A 25,308-nucleotide genomic window follows, 5' to 3' on the forward strand; every position below is an offset into this window, starting at 1 on the left:
GGGAGTGTACGTAGCTCAAGTAGTTAATTTCCTTTTTCCCATGTGTGAGGTCCTGGGTTCAATCACTGGTACCTTCTAAAAATAAAACAAAAAATGAAGTAAACCAACTCTCATTGGAGAGTGGATCGAGCTCAGTTGTTCAGTGCCTACTTCCCAGGTAAGAGGTCCTGACTTCAATCTCTGGTACCGCTTTAAAAAAACTCAATGGCGGAGGGATGACGTCATCAACCCAGCGACGGAAGCCATACCCTGAAAAAAACCTCCGCAGATACTCTGGAGGATGGTAGAGACTGGAGAAGGGCTCCACAGATGCAGAATTGAAGAAGGAGAGAAATATCAGGTAGGAAACTTCCATCCGGGAGATATTGGTCCTCCTCGCTTCCCTCTCAGTGGGTCCTGTGCAAAACGTCTGCGTTCCCCAGAGGCAGCAAGCAGCCTGGATCGCTGTCATGGGGGAACAGATTTCCGAGGAACTAACAACAGTGATTTGGAACCCCATACCTCTCCAGGTACAGAGATCCAGTGCTGAAAGCAAGCTGCTGAGGAGTCCCCATTTTGGGGGATTGGGGAGTAAAATTGCAGCAGAATGTCTGTGGCTGAGTGGTGGTGAACTCAATACATCCAGTTTATGTTGGTTAATTCCCTGAATGCAGAATGGATTTTTCTGGGGGCACCACCTTTCTTCAATTACCCTGTCTGACTCAACGAGGCAGGATAACCTAGCAGGGAAGAAACATTTTCTCACAGAGAGAAATGAAGAGGGAGGGTTAAACTGAACTGTTGCTGGACTGGAGAGTTCCAGAAATGAAAAGTGTAAGGAAAACGGGGCGCTGGGTGAGGAAGAGACTTTAAACAAATCATAGAAACTGGGAACAAAATTCTACACAGAAACAAAGAGAACAGATCAAGATTCCTGGAGAAGGAAGAGAGAAAATAAACTGGCAAGTTATGGCAGATTGTTATGTTTCAGGTTCTGGGGAAAGGAGCACTTATGAGAGATAGGAACTAAGTTAAGTTTCAGTTTGCTGTTGTAGAACTTAGCATAATGGTCTCCATCAAGGGTCTACTTAATTTATTTAACAATTTACCCCAGTTTGATCTTGCTCTCAGCCATTAACAGTTGTGATAAAAATTTAAGGTGTTGGATCCATTTTCATTTAATGCCTAAGGTCTTGGGGAAGTACTTCTGGTTGTTTTCATGTTGTGCTCATAGATGGTCATGATGTCAGTTTTTCCATGATCATAATTTAGGTCATCCCAGACATAAATCATTTGCTGGGTCACAAGTGGTTGGGGACACACAATCAAAACTCTTAGAAAAAAACCACTAATCCACCAGGGAGATTATAATGAGTACTATGAGTGATAAAAGGTCCTAATGCATCCTCACCATATATGCCTAAGCCCAGTTCCCATGATTTGACCCAAAATGAAATAAAAGTGATCAAATCAGTGCCCTGAAGAAGGCCTTAGCTGGTTTAAATCATGTAGTTCATTTAACTATTTCATGCAGTTGTTCCTTAACTTCCACAGAAGTGTGTACCCACATACAACAGGTTTTATGTTGGCAATGATAAAAATGCCTCCGTGTTCAGCTAGTAAGTAAAAAGTTTAGCTAAAAAGTCTAATGACTTGCTGTGCAGCTATAGGTCTAGCAATAGATTCAGTAATTTCTCCTATTGTGATTGATAGATATCTAATTCAGTTTTCATTTGTGTTAACCCCAAGCTAAGGTAGCAGCAATCTGCCCAAAGAACCAAACCCAGAATCATTAACTCCCTGGATAAATCTTCTTTCCTCTGAGACTGTAGATTGAGGGGAATAGTCCTGCGAGAAGTCTCAGATTTATTATAAATTCCTAAGGGACTGTGAGGTGACCAAATGCACCTTGCCCAGACATTTTATCAACTATTAAGGTATTTTACAACTCAGACAGATATCTGATAGCATTTCCAAAATAAAGATATTACCTCGGGAAATGGATGTGGCTCAAGAGATTGGGCCCTCATCTACCGTAGAGGAGGTGCAGGGCTTGATTCCCAGGGCTGCCTGTTGAAAGGCAAGCTGGCCATCATGGTGAGCTGGCCTGAGTGGAGTGCTGGTCCACAGAGTTATGGTCCATGCAGAGTGTTGGTCTATGCATGAGAGCTAGTCCATGCAGAGAGCTAGCACAGCAAGATGATGCAACAGAAAGACACAGAGAAAAGACAATAGGAGATGCAGCAGACCAGGAAGCTGATGTTCCACAAGAGATTGAGACCTCTCTCCCACTCTGGAAAGTCCCAGGATCAGCCTGGTGCCACCAAAAGAGAAAACAAGCAGACATAGAAGAACACACAGATAGCGGACAGCAAGTCAAAATGGTGGGGCTTGGAGAGAAATAAAGAAAATAATTCTTAGAAAATTTTAAAAAATATATTGCCTGGCAAAACAATGCAGATACAGTCAAAGTGATGTTGTTTATAGATTTATAACTAGGAATACTATTACTTGTCCTCAGTACCCAAGGTTCTGTCTTATTGAGACTACAGGTGAAAAGCTGAAAAAAATTTATTTTGTTGTGAATATGTTGCAGACCCAGTACCCTAAACCTGAAAGTGGACACACATTATTAAGGTTACTTGTAGTTGTAGAGGTATGTGGACTAATATAGTTAGATTTCCAACTCTTATATCTTTATAATGCTTTCAATCAGTTGAGTCTATTGCATGGTTGACATTGAGCAAAAACAAGTTCTTTCCTTCCAATACACTTTTTTAAAAGATACATTTATTGTCTTCTTTTTAAGATATATAGATCACACAAGTGTTATTTTAAAAAATAAGAGGTTCCCATAACCCCACTCCCCACCATGCCGAATCCTCCCACATCAACAATCTCTTTCATTCATGCAGCACATTCATTGCGTTTGATGAATACGTTTTGGAGCACTGCTACAATGCATGATTATAGTTTACATTGTAGGTTACACTCACCCCCAGTCCATTCAGTGGGTTATGGCAGAATATATGATGTTCTGCATCTGTCCCTGCAATATCATTAATCCTGAAAATGCCCCCACATCCCACCTCTTCTTCCCTCTCCCTGCCCTCAGCAACTCCCATGGCCACTGACTCCACATCAATGATACAATCACTTCCATTGCTAGAGTCACAATTCTTTAGTAGAATATCAATAACTCCACTCTAATCCATAGTTATTCTTCCACCATGTGTACCTATGATGGTGATGTCCACTCCACCTCTAAATCAAGAGGGACTTTAGATCCTACATGGTTGATGGATGGGATTCTGCTTGCAGTTGTGGATTCTCTCAGTTCCTTGGTGTGGTGGTTGACCATTCTCACCTCCCTGTTGCCTGACCTGGGTAAATCCAATAAATTGGAGAGGAGTGCCTGCTGAGACCCAGAGCCCAGCTGGCACATGGACCGACCAGAGATTCAAGTCTCCTGAGCATACACCAACCCCAGTGTCAACCATATGTTCAGTAAAAGTGACAGAAGAGGCATGTGTAGAGAGGTCACATTTAAGTCCAACTCAATTACACTCAGGAGCACAAATTCCAAAGTGTCACTGGCAAGGTACTGAATTCCAGAGCCATCTTCCATGACCATAGGACCTGTGTGTCTCCATAGCCCTCAGGAGCACCACTACCTGGGGTTGTTTCTATTTTGGGTGTCTCTAGGATCCTACCGAGATGAGCGTAAGTGCCACTGCTCTGATGACCTCCTAACTCATTTTGAAGTTTCTTAATTTATAAACTTACTTGTCTTTACCATTTCCCCCTTCTATTCAAGGTCTTTTTCTAGTTGCATCACCAGCTGGTGCTTGGTGGAAATCCCTTGGGGCCAGGGAGACTAATCCCTATAAGTCATGTCACATACTGGGGGAAAGGTAATGCATTTACATACTGAGTTTCCCTTAGAGCGTGGCCACATTTGAGCAACATGGAGGCTCTCAAGAGGTAACTTTTTTTTTTTTTTTAACAGATAAACCATTGATTTATTTACAAAATGCCATTCTACAATAATTGGTCAGAGAAAAATCACAGAAAAAGGTTATTCTCTTAACAGTAAGATTCAACTATTGATTTATATCCAAAGACTATAAAACTTTCATCATCCACAGGATTCTGGCTAACCAGAATATCAAATTCACGTAAACATAAAGTGAAAATACCTGAAATGGTTATGGGGGATTTATCAGTGCATTTAATCCCTTCAGTACCACTTTGGATGTCTTTAAAAGATAGCTATAAGTGTTCCAAGTTGTTTTTTTTTTTTTTTCCACATAATCAGAAAACCTCAAATTCTCTTAAGCAAGAAAAACACAAAACAATAAACCACTGAACTCTTTGCCACAATCCACTCTTTTTTTTTTTTCCATTCAAAGTTTATTATCAGTGGTAGTCAGGGTAATCACATAGTTGTCCATTTATCACTTCAATCATTAAAGAGCATTTTCATTACTCCAATAATAACCCAAAAAGTAAACAAACAAAAAAACACCTCCCAATCTCTAATGCTTCCCTGAACACACATAGCTGCTATTCTGTTTATGTCTCTCTAATTATTTGTATTTATATTGTGTTAGTTTAAAATATGCAGTATCCCCCATTTTCATATTTCACATAAGGTTTCACTATGTTATACAGTCCCATGTTACATTTTTTAGCTTTCCTTCTAGTAATATACATGGCCTTGGACTTATCCTTTCAACCAGTGTGATACCTATATAATAGCTCTGCTACTTACAAACCCTATGATGTGCTTTCACAATTTCTATTCACTTCTTTTTTTTTTTTTAATTGATTTTGTAAAAATATTACATTAAAAAAATATATATGAGGACCCCTTCAACCCCACCACCCCCACCCCACCACTCCCCCCCCAGCAACACTCATTCCCATCATCATGACACATCCATTGCATTTGGTAAGTACATCTCTGGGCACCTCTGCACCTCATGGTCAATGGTCCACATCATGGCCCATACTCTCCCCCATTCCATCCAGTGGGCCCTGTGAGGATTTACAATGTCTGGTGATTGCCCCTGAAGCACCATCAAGAGGTAACTTTTAGGCACCCTGCAGCTCTAGGGCTAGTTGAAATTTCAAGCACACAGACTCAAGCATAATAATCATTATCAAGGGCACATCATTGGACCATCCTTCTTCACTGGTCTTTGCCCTTGGGGTATTCTTTCTATTCCATTGGGGAATGTGACAGAGCTCACCAGGATGGGAACTTAGCACTCCCTCAGTTCTCATGTGTAACTCTTATCAACTATGTCAATACCCAATGAACATATGAATATATCTATACCCTATATACATGTCCTGGAGAACTCCCTACCACCCATGCATCCCCCATCAATGACACCCCACACCATGGTCCTCGCGTGCCATGGTTGAATCCCTCTGTGATCAAAAACTTTTTGAAAAATGTTGTTCTTGGAAAAAGACCTTGAGCAAAAGGGGGAAAAGGTAAAGACAAATGAGTTTATATGGCCATGACACTTCAAAGGGAGTCAAGAATTCATTCCAGAGATTATGATTATGCACATCTCAGCAGGAACTCAGTGACTGCCAAAGTGGATACTATACCAAATAGCTGAGTTTCTGAGATCTCTGGAGACATCCAGACACTGTAGTCAGGACAGATAGCTCAGGAGTTTCGTGCCTTCCCAGTGTGCTCTACTTTGGAATTTATGCTCCCCAGGAAGAGAGTTGGACTAAGTTGTGGTTTCCCACACATGGTCCTTCTGTACTATTTGAACCAATTCTGTCCTATTTGAACCAATACCAATATAATTGGTATTAGAGTTGGTAGGTATACATGCAAGAGACTTAAATCTTTGGGCTGTCCATGTGCCAGCTGGGCCCAGAATCTCCATGGAGTTGCAACACTTACTCTACAGTTCATTGGCCACATCCAGGACAACAAACAAGGAGTTAAGAATGGACAATTTCCATACCAAGGAGGTGAGAAAATCTACAACTGCAAGCAAGAGAGTTTCATCCATCAGCACTAATGGATCATAGCCCCTCTTAACTAGAAGTGGAATGGACATCAGCATCCCAGAGTCCTCAGGATTGGGGAGTGAATTGTAGAATAAAGTAGACTTACTGGTATTCTACTATAGACTTATTGTGATTCTAACAATGGAAGAAATTTTATCATTGTGGATGCAGAGGCCACTGGAGGTTCTGAGGGATAGAAGAATGAAAAGGGCATTTTTGGGGACATTGGAATTGTTCTGAATGACATTGCAATGACAGATACAGGCCATTATACATCTTGCCATATCCTACAGAATTGTGTGGGAGATAGTGTAAATAAACTACAATGTAAACTTTCATCCAAGCTTATTGGCAGTGCTCCAAAATGTGTTCTTCAATTGCAACAAATGTACCACACTAATGAAGGAGGTTATTAATGTGGGAAAATGTGGGAGGTGTGGGGAGTGGGGTATATGGGAATCTCCTACATTTTTTATGTAACATTTTTATAATCTAAGTATCCATTGAAAATAAAAATTAAATAAAATTTTAAAAAGAAATGTTCTCATGAAACATATGCTTGGAATACATCTGGCAGTAAATATGAGGTGGAAGGTAATATTTGGGAAATAGTTTTGAAGCAGGCTACATAGGAAATCAATAGACAGATCTGGAACCTGACTGAAAAACCACAACCATTAAACATGTAGATATTGGTACCTCCAAGATGGCTGCTGGAAAAACTTGAAAGAATCCCATTCAGAATGAGATTTCCTCTGGAAGCCAGGAGAAGCCCTGGATATTCTTCAGGGGTTTTATCATTGATCCTTCTTGGGGGATTGATGGGTGGGGTAATCAATCAAAACAGCAAACAGCTGGTGCTCCTCTCCTGTCATTAGCAAGGTGTTATAATAATCAGTGGCTCAAAAGGCAAGTGCAAAGACCATACTGGCCCGCTCTTGCCTTTTGACTCCTGTTCTGGCCTTTTTTCACCCCTCACCTGGATTCATATACAAGTAAACCTGGGGATTTATAATCTATAATGGGAAATTGTAATCTGTCAATCAACCCTCTTTATCACTCCTCAGCCCTTTCCTCTTTACTTGGGTCCCATGATTTTTTATTTTCTCCCATTTCTTTCCTCACCATTCCTTAATAAGTTACTAGCCTAACCCACCTTGCTCTTGAAATTCATTTCTTGTAGCTTAGCCAAGAACATAGAGAAAATCTGGCAACAAGTTCAGTGCAAAGGTTTCTTGAACAGATTTGCTGTTCATGGTTGTCAGTGTAACACACTGTATTAAGAGGAAGTTTTGACAACAGGGTGAGGATCTGAATATTGAAATGAGAGGTGACCTTCCATGTAATACCTCGGTGTGGTATGTAACCCTTAAGATATTTGAAATTGGAATGCAGGAAGAAAAAATTCAAACTCTGTGTCTTTCAGTGGCCATATAAATTTGTCATTTTACTTCAGCTCTGTGAACCTCAATTTAGGACATTTGTTAACTGAGTAAATTAACCTTTATCAGTTGGGTAACTGAGAAGATTAAATTTTTAAAAATATGTAATTCTCCAAACATGTTGGATACAATAATTTTCTTCCTGAACTTGAGATACAAATGTCTATGTTAATCTTGGGTCTGATCAACCTCATAATGACATATATTCTTTTTTTCTTTTATTTTAATAATGTATATTCTTAAGTTTCTTAGTTGATTTCCAAATATATTTGGGTGGGATGTAAAACTCAGTGTTGAATGGGCTGCATTATACATATGGAAGAACAAAGATGTTTTAGGACAAATGTATCCAGAAGATCAGATTCATGGTAAAGCAGGAAGGGAGTGAGAATCCAGAAATCAGAATGCACGTGAGAGAATGAATGCTTTGCAAAAAAACAGTAAAAATTATAACTGAGATAGTCTAGTCTGCTTCTGTTGTAGTGAGGATCCAATTCCAGATGTGATTTTGGTCAGGGATTCCTATGTTTTGGAATCAACAATGAATTAAAGTCTCTGAACATCATGGGCTAATTAATAAATACAGCTCATGGATTTTCATGTTCTTATCTGTAATATGAAGATAATCATATCTTTATTAGCCAGAGAAGAGAAGATCTCCAACATCTTGACCCTGGGAAAGGAGAGTCCTCTCATTTCTCTTGAGCATACCTCATGTTCTTTTGTGATTTGGGCAGGGAATACTCCTAAGTGAAAAGTTTGGCATTCATGACAGGGGGGCCTGAAAATTGTGGTCAAGATTTGAATTTTAAAACTTCTTTCTCCATTCTCAGCTTTGCTCTCCTTCTGCCTGTCTGGTTGTGAGTGAAAATCCAGAGGAAGACAGATGCCAGCTAAGGTCTTGGCAATGCAAACACATGTGAGTATGTAATTCTTCTTCAACTCAAATTGCACCTCTGTTGTCAGGAGACGGGAAGATTTCTCCTGTTGGTGTGAATATTTCAAGTGTACTCAGGAGTTATTCAAGGATCTTAGCTTAAGTTTATATAGGACTCTTTAATAATTATGTAAATTAGGTCCTGATCAATGAGTAATCTTCCAAAGTAATTTGCAAGAGTTGGTTAAAGCTACCATAAAGGCTGTGTATTCTCTGAGAAGATGACAGAAGTTTTCTTTTTCTCACCCATCCATGGTCTCATTGAATAAATAATGAATTCATGGATCATATTAGTGCCTGAGATTGGCCTGGGCATATGATGAATAGTGGTGACAGAGATGAGTAAGAAGAGGTGTTTACAGTCAGAAGGAAGGCTGAGTTTTCAAGTGTGGATTTAGTCAACCCAACATTACAGGTACTTGTGTGTAGGGAGTAGTTATATTTGTCAGAAGCACATGAAACATTTTGTAAATTAAAGGAAATGAGAAATAATATATTTGTTTCCCAATTTTAATTTTCTTAAAGTTTTGAAGAAATATATTTTTACATTTTGAAATACTTTTTAAAAAGATTTTTAAAATGCATTTATTAACTCCCCCTCATTGTTAGTACTCACTGTGCTCTCTGTCTTTTCATTGTATGCTTATCTTCTATTTAAGAAGAACCAGGAACTGAACCCAGGACCTCCCATATGGGAGGGAGGCACCCAGTGACCTCTTCTGATTGATGTCTCTCATTGTGTTTCCTCTTTGTGTCTCTTCATTGCATCATCTTGTGGCATCAGCTTGCCATGCCAGGCCATTGCATCATTGTTTCTTCATTGTATCATCCTGTTTTGTCAGTTCACTATGCCAGCCCATTGTGACAGCTTGCTGTGTTGCTCATCTTCATTTGGGGGATACCAGGAACCAAACCCAGAGCCTCCCATGTTGTAGGCATGAACTCAAGTGCTTAAACCATGTAAACTTTTTTTTAGCAGTTTGATATTGATGAATTCCAAAAAGAAATATTGGATTGTGTTTGTCAACTGATCCTTTCCTCTGGGCATATTAGATTTTATTGGATTCAGAGGTTTGCTTGATTAAGTAATCAGGTAAACCTCTTGTGCCAGTAGTGCATTGAGTTCCCACCCCTCAGTGGGTGGGGACTCACAGGTAAGAGACATGGCAAAGGACAGAGTTGGATGGCTTTTGGTGTTTGGAGTTTTGATGCTGGAGTTTGATGCTGAATCCTTAAGCTGGAGCCCCAAGAAGTAAGCACACAGAGGAAAGAGAAGCAAACCGAGGAAGGGAGGAACCCAGGAAGCCTGAACCCTCATAGATGTCAACAGCCATCTTGCCAAAGCACATGAAAATAGACTTCATTGAGGAAAGTAACTTTTGCTTTATGGCCTGGTATCTGTAAACTCCTACCCCAAATAAATACCCTTTATAAAAACCAACCAATTTCTGGTATTTTGCATCAGCACCCTTTTGGCTGACTAATAAAACTTCCCATGAAATTTTTTTTTTAAAACTACAATTCCCCTTACCACTCTTGTTGAAATTTCCCAACTTTAAATTTCGCAATCAAATGTAATCAATTTTTATAAATGGATGTTATGTATAGGAATTATTTTTTCCTTCATGGTGACTGTGGTTTCAGAAGTTATGTAACAGTTGGAATAAAATTTTTGTCCTGAAAAAATTTTACAGATTTTTTACAGAAAAAATTTTACAGAAGATTTTTGAAGACTTGTAGAGGCCAGAAGCAATGAACAAGATTTTTTTAATCTTTCACAGACAGATGAAATGAAGATAAAAGTGAGACAATGAAAACTGGTCTTTGTACACCCAGAAAATGTTGAGATTGAGAGGTTTCCTACCACAGGAATGGTCAGTCTAAGGCCATGTATCAGTACAATGTTCTCAGGGGTCCCTGGCTTGTAACTCTGAACCATCTCTATTTATACATTAAAATAAATACCTGAGTACTGTAGCACTGAGGAAAGGAGGACTTACTGTATTTTAAACTTATTCAGTTTTGTAGAATTCTGGATATTTCTTCAATAGTCCCTGCTATTTTAATGAATAATAGACATTTGAAATGAATTTAGATAGAAAGCATTTCATACCTTAACTGGCATTTGTCAAAATGTATAACATATTCTTAAATGATTTTATTTAAAAATTTTTAAATTATCTTTTTAAAAGATATATAGAGCACACAAATTTTTACATTAAAAAATAAAAGAGGTTCCCATATACCCTACTCCCCACACCACTCACTCCTCCAAAATTGGCAAAATTCTTTCATTACCATGGTACATTCACTCCATTTGATGAGTACATTTTGGAGCATTACTACAAAGCATGGATTATAGTTTACATTGTAATTCACACTCTCTCCCAGTCCATTGAATGGGTTATGGCAGGATATATAGTCCTGCATCTGTCCCTGTGATATCATTGAGGACAATCCCAAACCCCCAAAATGCCCCAATATCACATCTATTTTTCCTCTCCCTGTCTTCAGTAACTCCTGTGGCTACTTTCTGCATATCAATGATATAATTTCTTCCATTGCTAGAGTTACCATCATTATGTAGTAGAACACCATTAAGCCCACTTGAATCCATATTTTATTCCTCCATCCTGAGGACTCTTGGGTGGTGATATCCAATCCATCTCTAAATCAAGAGGGGTCTTAAATCCCATGTGGTTGATCAGTGGAGTTCTCTTGCAGCTGTAGATTCTCTTGTTTTCCTGGTATGGTGGTTGAACTTCATCACCTCCCTTTAGCTGACCTGGGTAAGTCCAGTGAACCAGAGAGTAGGTTTTTTGAACTTTGCTGAGGCTCAGGGCCCAGCTGGCACATGGCCAGTCCAGAGATTCAAGTCTTCCTGAGCATATACCAACTCCAGTGCCAAGTGCATGTTCAGTAAAAGTGACAGAAGAGGCACTCAGGAGCACAAATTCCAAAGTAGGGCCCACTGGAAAGGCACTGAAGTCCAGAGCCATCTGTCATAACCATAGGACCTGGGTATTTCAGTAGCCCTCAGGAGAACCGTTATCTGGGGTTTTATTTACTTTGGCTGTCTCTGAGATTCTGCTGAGATGTGCATAAGCAAGATCCTTCTGATGACCTGCTGATTCATTATTTTTACCATTTAAACTCATTTGTCTTTACCATTTCCCCCTTTTATTCAAGGTCTTTTTCTAGTTGAATCATCAGCTGGTGCTTGGTAGTAATCCCTCATTACCAGAGAGGCTCATCCCCAGGTGTCATTTCCCATGCTGGGGGAAGATAATGTGTTTACATGCTGAGTTTGGTTTAGAGAGTTGTCACATTTGATCAACATGGAGATTCTCATGAAATAACCCTTAGGCACCATGCAGCACTAGGCCTAGTAGAAATTTCAAGCACACAGGCTCATAAGCATAGTCAGTAGTATCAAAGGCACATCCTTGTAACATCCATCTTCACTGATCTTTGCCCTTGTACTTGGGGGATTATTGCTGCTCCATTAGGGAGTGTAACAGTATTTCGCAGAATGAGAACTCAGCACTCCCTTGGTTGTCATATGAAACTCTATCCCCTATGTCGATACCCAACAAACATCCAAACATATCTACATTCCCTTTATGCATGCCCTGAGAACTCTCTCCCACCTATGCATCCCCCATCATAATACCCCACATCAGTGTCCTCCCCTGCCGTAGTTGAAGCCCTCTGTGATCCAAAGCTTCTTCAAAAATGAAGTCTAATATATTGCCATATTTAATTAATAGGAAAATGAAATAGTAATGATAGGTTTAAAGATTAGAAAGAGAGTGCGTAATAATTTAGAAAAACTAAAATAAGGTGAAAAACTAATTGGGGTATTAAGAAATGAAAAATATCATAAAAAAATTTTTTTGACGTTTTGTCTTTTATTGCTGTAATAGGTGTTGCCCTGAGTGAACAACGGCAAGGCAGTCTCTTCTGTTTCTTCCTCAGTGTCTACATTCTTTTTTAAAATATGTCTTTTTTTTAAAGATTTTTATTTTTTTATTTATTTCTCTCCCTTCCCCCCCCCCCCCCAGTTGTCTGCTCTCTCTGTCCACTCACTGTGTGTTCTTCTGTGACCACTTCTATCCTTGTCAGTGGCACCAGGAATCTGTGTTTCTTTTTGGTGCATCATCTTGTTGTGTCAGCTCTCTGTGTGCGGCACCATTCTTGGGCAGGCTGCACTTTCTGTCATGCTGGGCGGCTCTCCTTATGGGGCACACTCCTTGTGCATGGGGCTCCCCTACGTGGGGGACATCCCTGCACGGCACGGCACTCCTTGCACACATCAGCACTGCATGTGGGCCAGCTCCACACAGGTCAAGGAGGCCCAGGGTTTGAAACGTGGACCTCCCATGTGGTAGGTGGATGCCATATCCATTGGGCAAAGTCTGCTTCCCAAATATGTCTTAAAAAATGTTTTAGGTCACAGTAAATTCACATTTAGAATATAGAATATATACCCAACATCAAACTCTTTTCCCCTTCCCAATGATGATTCTTTTACATGTGGATATCACATTTCCTGCAACTGATGTACAGATATTGGAACAGAGCTATTAACCATGGATCCATTATGGTTTACATTGTGGTTTACATTTTAGACTACACACCTTTATAAATTTTTGGTGATATTTATCATATCCTGTACCCATCATTTCAGGATAATGCAGAGCACTTCCATTGCCGCCCCATTACCCCCTCTTCCAGCTATTCTATTCCTCTCTCCCCTTCCCTTTGGGCTCACAGTGATAACCAAGCTCCTCTGCTTGAAGGACAAAATTCACAGATACTTGCAACAATGATGAGGGCTTGACACACTAGTCTGTCCTCACCCTTTGAGAGCCAACCATGCTCTTAAGAGACACCCTCCCCTCCGAGAACATCAGACCTCCCCATGATGGGGGCATAACACCTTCCCACAAATTGTATGGGTCTCCACCCACTGATATAACACACTATGACATGATGAGCACTCACACCCTCTGCAGAAACCTGCCCCAGGTACATGCTGTGCCACATGTCCCCAGACAAACACCTTAAACCAGTAACCCTTCCTTATTATAGTTTCTAAATAGTTTTCTCAACATTTTAGTTGACCGAGAATTAGGGTTTGGATCAGTGGAGGAGCTTCAGCCTTGAATGTGTAAAGTCTCTTGTTCAGTTCCCAGCTCATCTTAGAATAGTGCCCTACTGGGATATTAAACATCTGGCTGATATTTTGAGAAAGGGAAAACATGGACATTATCCTTGTATTAACTTCCCTTCACTCAAGTTATTTTTCTTTAAAAAAAGGGGGGGGGATTACTTTTGTTACAAAATTTGGCTTGGTTTACTCACCAAAACCTACTTCAAGGTCTGCAGTAAGAAAGCTGCAAGGTGGTTGGTGAACACTAGCACCCTGACAAATTCCACAGTGGTGTGGGAGGAAAGTCTGTTTTTTCTTAATGTTTGGTTGACTCTTTGCTTGAGGGCTTGTCTGGGTTTTATTTGTTTCTTTGTTTCCTTGTTTTTCCTTCCACTTTATCCCCCCACAATTTTGCTTTCTTCTTTATTCAATTAGGTGTGGCTGGCTTGTTTTTTGTTTGCCGTGCTTCTTCATCCTCAATTTCCTTGTTTCTGTGTATACTGATTTTGGCTACCAGTGCTCTTTTCCTTCCTACATCTTTCTATCTTCCACTTCCTATTGTTTTTCATACATTCCACCTCTCTTTTTTAGCCACCAATTTTATTTTTAACACTTCTATTCTGTTTTCTGTCTTTTATTAACTCTTTCTGTTATTGTCCTTTCTTTTTTCTTTCCCTCTCTCCTGATCACACTGGCCTTTTAATTAATATTATATTCTTCATATTCAGTTTCCAATTTCATTATAGGTAATCCCCTTTTTTATTTCTGTAACTCTACACAGCTAACATGATTTTAATATTCATTCTTCCAGGTCTTATATGGTTCTTCTGCTAACATTTACTATCAATAGTATTATTATACTTTTTTATTTTCTTACCTCTTTTGCTTTCTCTGGCCCTAATTTTTTTCCTTCTATGGAACTTAGACAACAAGAAAACAAAATAACAAACACAAAGTGTCAAAGAGAAATCTTATAACACACACAAAATCAGTACCCAAATAAAACCTAAGGCTAGACAGAGAAGTTAATCAACTGAACAATCCCATCAAGATAAAATGATAACCAGACAGCAACCAAAAATTACAAATCATACCAATAATCAGGAAGACATGGCCCAATTCAATGAACAAACTAAAAACCAGGAAGAGGAGCAGAACATTGAACAACTAATCAAAGATCTCCAAACAACTATAATGGACCAACTTAAGTGAAGGAAGAGATTAAGGATATTAAGAAAATACTTGGAGAGCATACTGAAGAAATTGTAAACATACATAAAGAGATAATGGATATGATGGTGATAAATGGCACAGTACAAGAAATTAAAAATACACTCCCAAAAAATAACAACAGATTTGAACATGCAGATGAAAGAATTATTGATATGGAAGACAATACATCTGAAATCAAACATATAGTAGAAATGATAGATAAAAAGATAGTACAAATCCAGCAGGGACATAGGGATCTGGCTGAACAATACAAAATGCACGAACATATGCATTATAGGCATCCCAGTAGGGGAAGAGAAAAGAAAGGGGACAGAAGGGGTGTTGGAGGAAAAAATGGCTGAAAACTTCCCAAGCCTATTGAGAAAAATGGCTATACATGTCCAGGAAGTGCAGTGCACCCCAAACAGTATAAATTCCAACAGGCCTACCCAAAAAAATATATTTGTGAAATTATCCAATGCTCAAGGCAAAGAGAAAATAGTGCAGGCAGGAAGAGAAAAGAGAACCATCACGTACAAGGGAAGCTCAATAAGATTAAGTGTGTTTTTCTCATCGGAAACCATGGAGGCAAGAAGACAGTGGTATGACAGTGTCAAGATACTAAAAGAAAAATTTTCCAGCCAAGAAAATCTTTATCCCACAAACTTAGCATTCAGAAATGATGGAGAAATCAAAATATTCACAGATAAGCAGAAACTGAGAGAGTATGTGTATTAGTCAGCCAAAGGGGTGCTGATGCAAAATGCAAGAAATCTGCTGGATGTTATAAATAGTATTTGGGGTAGGAGCTTACAGTTACCAGTCCATAAAGCATAAATTACTTCTCTCACCAAAGTCTATTTCCATGTGTTGGAGTAAGATGGCTGCCAAATTCTGTGAGGGTTCAGGCTTTCTGGGTTCCTCTGGGCTCAGCTCCTGTTTTTTCCATAAGGTCAGCTGTAGACTGACAAGTGAATGGCTCTGTCTCTCTCCCTGGGGTTTCTGCCATATCTAATGAACTGTCTCTATTCCTCTGTGTTCTTCTCCTGGCTAAGGTCCTCTCTTCCCAGGGCTTGCTTTTCTTTCCTCTGCATGCTGACTTCCTGGGACTCCAGCTTAAGACTTCAGACTCAAACTCCAACATCAGAAACCCCCAAGTCTGTCCTTTGCCATACATTTTATCCTAATGATGTGGTCCAATCAAAGCCCTAATCATAATCATGTGCAGGTACAGACCGGATTACAAACATAATCCATTATGTGTTTTTGGAATTCAACCATATCAAACTGCTACATTTTGGTAGTAAGAAATCTCCCCTTCAAGAAGTACTAAAAGGAGTTCTGCAGGAGGAAAGGAAAAAACAGGAGAGACAGTGTTGGAGGACAGTGTAAGAACAATTAAAAAGACAAAAAAATAAAATTTAAACCACATATGATATACAGAAATCCAAAGAAAATATCACTACTGCAAGTAATTCCTGGAGAGTAATAACACTGAATATCAATGGATTAAAATCACCTGTCAAGAGACACAGATTGGCAGAATGGATAAGGAAATAGGACCCATCTATATGCTGGCTACAAGAAACCCATCTTAGACCCAGGGATTCAAGGAGGTTGATAGTGAACAGCTGAGAAAACAATCTTACAAGCAAATAATAACCAAAAAAGGAAGGAATAGCTATACTGCTATCAGAAAAAATAGACTTTAAATGCAAAACTATTGTGAGAGACAAAGGTGGACACCACATATTAGTAAAAGGGGCAATCTTTCAAAAAGTAAGAACAACCATAAATATTTATGTACCTAACCAGGGCACCTCAAAATAGATGAGGAAAACACTGGAAAAAGTAAATGCAAAAATAGATGCCTCTAAAATTATAGTGGGGGATTTAATATACAATTACCACAATTAGAACATTTCAACATAGAAGCAATAAAACAAAGACTTTGAATAATGTATTAGAGAATCTGTGCTTAATAGACATATACAGAACAATACACCCAAATACAGCAGGATATACCTACTTGTCAGGCACATATGGATCATTCTCCAAGATAGACCAAATTCTTAGCCACAGAGAAAGCCTCAATGAATTCAGAAAGATTGAACTCATAAAAAATAATTTCTCTAACCACAGTGGAGTGAAGCTGGAAATCTGCAAGGGACAAATGATTTTATAAATTAAGAAAGCAAGCTCATCTATAGGGGAGTGATATAACCATATTCATTTTTTTAAATGATATATATCATAGATATTGCTTGCCTCATAAGTCTGTACATTTACTTAAAATTGTTGAGCAATACTGATTTATTTATGAATGCTCAAATGAAAGCATTATAATCAGCAGGAAGAAGGCATAATTACAAGTTTATTGGAATATTTCCAGGTATATATCACACCTTATGTCAAAGATTTTCTTTTACAATGGGTTCAGAGTATGGATGTGTCTGTGAGTGCATCTCTGCACTGCAGATGGCAGTTCAGCATAGTTAATGATGTACTGGAAACACATATACTTTTAAGTTTTATATACACATATTCTGCCTCTTTAGTGCTGTTATTTTGTACATCCCACTTGAGACATTGGTTAGGATAACCCTGTGTGAATCGAAATTTCCATGATGTTTTAGGAGTTAGTGACCTTCAAGGATGTGGTTGTAGACTTCACCCAGGAAGAGTGGAACCTGCTAGACACATCCCAGAGAAAGCTGTGCAGAGAAGTGATGTTGGAGAATATCAATAACCTGGTCTCAGTAGGTAAGACTCTTAAAATTTGTCTACATCTATATCTTTTATTTATCATAATATCATAAATAATTCCAGTTTTTAATTCAGATATCCAAATAAGCTTCTCCAAATTTTATCATCTTTCTCTTATATTTTATATTATATTTTTATATTTTGTAATTTTAGTTCATTTGTATTATGCTAAAAAATCCCCAAATAAATTTGTTTCCCCATTTTTTATTTAAATCTAGTTCAGTCCAAAAGAATTTAATCCTCATGACCACAATTTAATGTGTTTCTTGAATCTCAATTTCTAACACTCAGGGTTGTGCAGAAATAAGTATTCTCCAAGGGCTATGTTGAGACTTCAGAACACAGTAATAAAAATAATGCATATATCCTTTTACATATAAAATTTAGATTATTCTGTTGGAATTTATGTTAATTGGATTATTTTGGCACATAATATTCAATCACTTTGGAAACATTTCTGACCATTTAGAATACAGAAAATTATACAGTCTCTCTTTTTACAGTGTATGAGTAACAATAGCCAGTAGTCCTCTTTGAAATGGGCAAAAGGTCAAGAGTTACATTTTCTCTTGAAATATTGTCAATGATATAAGTTCAAATTATTACTGCATTGCTAGCCTTCAATGCTTATCTTATTCTTTGATAACCTGTGATGTGCATCATGATCATGCCCTGTTACTATCAGAACTCAAAATCCTGGTAACTCTTTTTCATACAAACAGGATATCATGTCTGCAAAAGAGATGTGCTTTTCCAGTTGGAAGAGGAAGAAGTGTGGAAAGAAATAATAGGTTTTCCTCAATACCAGAATCCAGGTGAGCTCTAAAGACCTGAGCATTAGAAGAGGGGTCTCATGATATAGTATGTGCTTGAATATTTTAACTTCAGGATTCCTCAAGTGAATAATGATTTCTTCAGTGTTCCTAATATGAGATATCATTTCTAAAATGTAGTGAGGATATTGGGGAAATTTTAGTCACATGTGTTTGTTCCATACACTTCTCAAGCTTTATCAAGTATCATTGGCATTAAAAGGGATATTCATTTGTTATTGCAATTAAACCTTCACATAATAATCCTTGTTTTGGTCCTATCCTTGGAAGATTTTTCCCTCTATTTTTACCTCTCTGACATCCCAACATTTTTCTCATATTCTATCTTCAAAGTCATTTCTAAATGTAATGTCCTACAATTATCTTACTTATGAATACTTATCCCTAAAGTATTCATTACTTTGATATTCTTTCCCAGTTCAGAATGTGGGAAAACATACAGAAAGGGATACTTACTGTTACATTTTTTTGTTATCTATGTATCTTCAAAAATTTTTTAAAAATTTAAAAAAGGATATTTGGAACTTTCTAAACTTCTCTTCCCCTAATACTATCCTAAAAATTTATTCTGCTTTTTTTTCCAATTACTACAGGGAGGAAATGTGCCTTTAAAACATGGGAAATGATAGAAATGATATTCAATCAACCTACCTGTAGGGAAGACCCTTCTAAAATTATGTCATTGGTAAGCTCAATTTTGTGAAACCTAGTATTCCAATTAGATACCTAGGGATAGAATAAATTAGGAATTCAGTAAAATCATGAATTTATAATAATATTTGGATTAAGTGCTAATCCAGCAAAAATCTGTGATAGTTTTATTTTAGGTAAAAATTAACTTAAACACAAACTCTAGCCTGAGGTCACATAAAAAACAAATTGTACAAACAGGTTTCATGAATGTAATCTTTGAAATATCATGAAGCTAAAAATTGATCAGATATCTCTGCTAGTAGATTGTTATAAGAGAGAAATCTGTGTGTATGGAGTAGAATAATTTTTATATGAAACCAACATGGCAAATATTTTAACTGGAGACTACCACTAGTGGATTAGTCTAAGTTTCCTATGTAGGGAAATGAAGGAATTCATGTAAATGGATAAAAGTTTTACAGTCTCTCATCTCCCCACAGCAGAGATCTCACACCCAAAAGAATTCCTTTAAGTGTAATTCTTTGCAAGAAGATTGCTCTCACACATCCACAGTGAACCAATATGCATTGATTCACATAGCAAAGAAATCCTACTTCAAAAAACCACCTGCAACTGTCCTCAGTGACTATTCATATTTTAAAGAACATAAGCATCTTCACCATAGAAGTAAATCATATGAACACTACCAAAGTGCTAAAAATTATATCCAATGCTTTGACCTCATACAAGACAATGTAATTCCCATTGGAGAGAAAACCCTTGATTGCCATCTATGTGGGAGAGCCTTCACTACCTACTTTTCCCTTGAACAACATGAGAAATACCACACTGGAGAAAAACTGCAAGAATGTCATTTTTGTGGGAAAGCCTTCATTCTGTCATCTTCCCTAAAACAACATGAAAGAACTCACACTGGAGAGAAACCCCATGAATGTCTTCTATGCAAGAAAGCTTTCAGTCAACATTCTCATCTTCAACAACATGAGAGAACTCACACTGGAGAAAAAGCACATGTATGCCATTTCTGTGGGAAAGCCTTCACTACATCCTCTTACCTTAAACAACATGAGAGATGTCACACTGGAGAAAAACTACATATATGCCATTTCTGTGGGAAAGCCTTCACTACATCCTCTCACCTTAAACAACATGAGACATGTCACACTGGAGAAAAACCACATGAATGTCATCTGTGTGGGAAAGCCTTTAGTCATTATACTTCCCTTAAATATCATGAGAGAACTCACACTGGAGAGAAACCCTATAAATGTCATCTTTGTGGGAAAGCCTTCATTCAACTATCTACACTAAAACAACATGATAGAACTCACACTGGAGAAAAACCCCATGTATGTCATCTTTGTGGGAAAGCCTTCAGTCAATATGCTAATCTTCATGAACATGTGAGAAATCACACTGGAGAGAAACTCCATGTATGTCATCTTTGTGGGAAAGCCTTCAGTCAATATGCTGCTCTTCAAAAACATGAGAAAACGCACACTGGAGTGAAACCCCATCAATGCCATCTCTGTGGGAAAGCCTTCACTACATTCTCTTCCCTTAAACGACATGAGAGGAGTCACACTGGAGAAAAACCACATGTATGTCATTTCTGTGGGAAAGCCTTCACTACATCCTCTTACCTTAAAAAACATGAGAGATGTCACACTGGAGAAAAACCACATGAATGTCATCTTTGTGGGAAAGCCTTCAGTCAATCTGCTAATCTTCAACAACATGTGAGAACTCACACTGGAGAGAAACCCCATGAATGCCATCTTTGTGGGAATGCCTTCAGTCAATATGCTAAACTTCAGCAACATGTGAGAACTCACACTGGAGAGAAACCCTATGAATGTTGTCTATGTGGAAAAACTTTCACTTTTAGTTCTGCCCTCAGGAAACATGAGAGAATTCATGCTGAAGAAAACACATAATATATGTATGGGAAAACATTTACTTTTCTAGACTTAGTAGATGATTACTCAAACTAGAGAGAATCCCTGTGAATATCAAAAATTTGAGAAACCTATGAGTCAATATTCTTACTTTAAATGTAAAAATTAATAGTATAATAGTTTTGCATGTGAAAGAGACTTCAGCCACAGATTTAACCTTTAAACATAGCAAAAAACACAGTGAATAAACAGGTTTTAATCTGTTCAGTAGTTCTTGTAGTCATTCATCCTACTTCAGATAATCTAATAACTTTCCTACCTGTCAGAATCCATATACATGTTACCTAAGTTGCAAAGCCATCAGTATATAGATGATATACTATGTGAGAGAATACATAATATAAATATAATGGAATTGGAGAGGCCTCTTCCATCACTCTTAACTGATAAGCTAACCAGAGAAATCACATGTGAGGAAGTCTATACCTGTACTCAATGTGGGATTGCTTTAATTCCTACTTTATCCTCTAAATTAATTGATTGAACTCCACAACAGTGAAACAGTAAGTCTGTAATCGCTGTGCACTATCATTCATTCTAGACTAAGTCTTAGTGTGCTAAAGAAAACTCAGCTTAAGAATAACCATAAAACATTAAGAGTGAAAAGTCTCTATTAGGAGGATGAAATCCCTTGAGGGATTTCCAGAAAATTCATGGTGGAAAATGCAGTCAATGACAAATCATGGGAAATCATTTACTAAGAGATTGGGAAGGATGTGTGCATTAGTAATTGTATTACTCTGAGGGATATTTTTTGAGTCGCTTGGGCAAATGATTGGGTATCTGTTGACTCATTTTATGAATATCAACTGTGGAAATGTTATAGGTTTGGGGGTAGAAGAATGTGAAAGTCTATGATTTCAAGGTCTTTCCCACATAAACAAATATATTTCTCTAGTTGCCTTTTCTGGGTCAGTGATTAAATATCTGAAGGGAAGGAACACAATTTGTTTCTTTGATCCCAATCTTAGAGGAAGCAATACTTCAACTCACTGACTAGAATCTTTATCAGTGGTCATGAGAATCATGCACACAGTCATTCTCTGTACCAGGCAGAGGTCCAGGTGATTCCCACTGCCCATTGCTAATTTCTCTGTAGGAAGTATCCAGGCAAAATGCAAGCAATATTCATCTTGTTAATAATAAATACCTGATAGAATCCAAAACCTTTAATGCCCATTGGGAATGCAATTATGATGGTCAAATTTGGAAATACTGTCCTTGACATTAATTATTAAAATTTTAAAATCCAGAGCATACAAATATGAAAACCTTGCAGTTAAATTTTTTAGAACAAATTAATTTTATTGATACCTATTATTGACGCATACATCCAAAGTGTACAGTCAATGATATTTGGCATAATCACATAATTGTATATTCATCACTTCAATCATTATTAGAGCATTTTCATTATTTCAATAATAATAAAGACAAAAATAGAATTTTTTTTTTTACCTCTCAATCTCTATGCTTCCTCTGCTGTATATAGCTTCTCTTTCTGGGTATCTTGCATATTTGTTTATTTTAAAGCTGGTTTATTGAGATATATTTGCATACCATACAAGTTATCTTAAGTGTATAATCAATGGGTTTTAGTGTAACTACAATGTGCCTTCATCAAAAAAGTTTTAGAAATTTCATTACTCAAAGAAAAACACAATCCCTCTATCCTTTCACAGCCCTATATAATTATTAATTTAACTTCATCTTTATAAATTGATTTATATGTACATATTATGCAAATGGAATCATACAGTATTGAGTTTATTTTTATATATGCTGTGAAATGTCTATTTTTTACTCATAGTGGTCCAGTTTTACCAGCACCATTTGTTGAAGAGGCAATTCTTTCCACATTGAGAGGTCTTTTCCACTTTGCCAATAATTGGTTGGCCAGAAATGTGCAGGTTGAATACTGAGATCTCCATTATATGTCATTGTTCTATATGTCTGTCATTGTAACTTTACCATGCCTATTGCTTACCATGCCCTTTGTTATAACTTAACATTGGGAAATGTGAGTCCTCAACTTTAATCTTCTTTTGCTAGATGACTTTAGCTGCTCAGGACCCATTATCCATCCTTATAAATTTTATGGTTTTCTTTTCCATTTCTAAAATGAATGTCATTTGAATTTTAATTGGTAATGCTTTGCCTTGGGTAGTATTGACATCAGGTTGATATGCAATCCATGAACATGGAATAGCTTTCCATTTATTTGGATCTTTTAAAATTTCCTTTAGCAATATTTTATTGTATTCTATTTGAAGTCCTTTATATATTTGGTTTTATAGACTTATATTTGATTTTTTCATCTGTTACTTTGAATGGATTTTTTCTTCTTCCAATTGTTCATTTTATATAGAAGCACCACTGATTTTTGGCTATTGATCTACCCTGACATTCTGCTGAATTCATTTATTCTCAGAATTTTGTTGTAGATTTTTCAGGATTATCTGTATAAAAGATGATATCAAGTGCAAATAAGGAATGACTTACTTTTTTCTTTTAATTTGGGTGCCTTTATTTCTTTTTCTTGCCTAATTGCTCTGGCAAAACTTTAGTGCAGTGTTGAACAATAGTGGATAAAGTGCTCATCCTTGTATTGTTTCTGATCTTAGGTGGAAGGCATTCACTTTTTCACCACTAAATATGATGCTAGCTGTGGGTTTTTCATATATGCTCTTCCATGTGGAGGAAGTTTCCTTCTATTCCTAGTGTTCTATATGTTTTTATATACAAAGCATGCTGTATTTTTTTCAGATACCTTTTCTGCTTTGATTGAGATGATCATGTGGGTATTTCATTCTGTTAGTGTGGTAGATAACATTGAGTTTGTCATGTTGAATTAAATTTGCATATCGGATGATTACTTCATCATCCATCATGTATAATTTTTTTTGCTTAATATACTGCTGGATTCAGTTTGCTGATATTTTGCTGGTAATTTTTACTTCTAAGTTAATGAGATTTTTTTCTGTTTTTTTCTTTATTTAGTGATCTTTATCTGGATTAAGTATGAAGGTAATGATGGTCTCATAGATTGAATTAGGAAGTTTTCCCTCCTCTTCAGGTTTTTGGAAGAGTTTGAGCAGAATTAAAATTGTGTTCTTTAAGTGTTTGTTAAAATTTTCCTGTGGACCCATATGGTCCTGAACTATTCTTCATTGGGGGCATTTTGATTATGGGTATAATCTCTTTATCATTGATTTGTTAGATCTTCTATTCCTTCTTCAGACAATGTACATAGTTTATGTTTCTAAGAATTTGTCTTTTTCATCTACATTATATATTTTATTGTCTTACATCTTGTGACAGTTTGAAGTTTCTTTATGTACCCCAAAAAGTAAAAGATTAAGTTTCTGAATTACTCCATTCCTGTTAGTGTCAAGCCTTTTGGTTGGTGTACATCAGTGAAATGTGACACAGTTTGGAATTCTGCCTTCAGGCTGGGCCTTATGTGAATGAGACAGAGAAAAAGGAAGCTGTCATGATTGTTCCTGCCATGTGAAATAAGACTTGAGGATGACTAGCATTCAAAATTTAAGTACAGTACTCCCGAGGATGGCCCCACAGAACAGTTCATGGTGGAAGAGGTGAGGCATATGCATTATAACCCACAGATGAACTTTGGAAGAAAGCAAAATAGCCAAGACTGGAGAGGAGGATCTGAAAGAGAGAATTCCTGTGACTGCTTGTCAACAGGTAAGCTCCAGGTGATGATAGGTTCTGTAAGGGAATGCTGGGAGCTGAATAGAGAATGGTGACCATCTTGCTTTGGTAAGTGGGAAAACCCCAATGTCACCAGTAGCTAACATTGGTGAAAAATGGATCTTTGTGGATACCTTGATTTGACATTTCATAGCCTCAGAACTGTACATTTTTACCTTAAATAAAATTCTCATTATAAAACCCAACCATTTGTGATGCTTTGCATCAGCAGCCTGTGGTAAACTAAGACACATCTGTCTGTAGAAGCCACTTGTTCTTTTACATTTCATTAAGGATGGTAGTAATGTCTCCATTTTAATTTCTGATTTTCTTTATTTGTATCCTCTTTTCTTAGTTGTCAATCTAAATGTTTGTTAAATTCATTGATCTTTACAAAGAATTAGCTTATAGTTCTTTAATGCTCTATTGTTTTCTTGTTTTCTATTTCAATTGTCTGTCCTTCATTATTTCCCATGCCTCCTATTGGTTTAGTTTCACAACCTTACAGTTTTGTGGTTACATGTCTGATTTGAAGTCTTTCTTCAATTTTAATGTAAGCACCTGGTGCTATAAATTCCCCTCTCAGCACCAACTTTGCTGCATCCTAAAAGTTTTG

General features: G+C 37.4%; 1 protein-coding gene across 1 annotated transcript; it reads left to right on the plus strand.

Annotated features, from left to right (window-relative positions):
* Positions 1–226: 226 nt before the first annotated feature.
* Positions 227–24,898, plus strand: LOC111764086 (zinc finger protein 596-like). The gene is made up of 6 exons (XM_058289557.1): positions 227–340; positions 8,297–8,382; positions 17,404–17,530; positions 18,256–18,348; positions 18,960–19,051; positions 19,500–24,898. The coding sequence occupies exons 2-6, from the start codon at positions 8,350–8,352 to the stop codon at positions 20,955–20,957; spliced, it is 1,803 nt and encodes a 600-aa protein (XP_058145540.1). The 5' UTR covers positions 227–340; positions 8,297–8,349; the 3' UTR covers positions 20,958–24,898.
* Positions 24,899–25,308: the final 410 nt, after the last annotated feature.

Source organism: Dasypus novemcinctus, chromosome 28 (assembly GCF_030445035.2).
Source record: "Dasypus novemcinctus isolate mDasNov1 chromosome 28, mDasNov1.1.hap2, whole genome shotgun sequence".
NCBI lineage: Eukaryota > Metazoa > Chordata > Mammalia > Cingulata > Dasypodidae > Dasypus > Dasypus novemcinctus.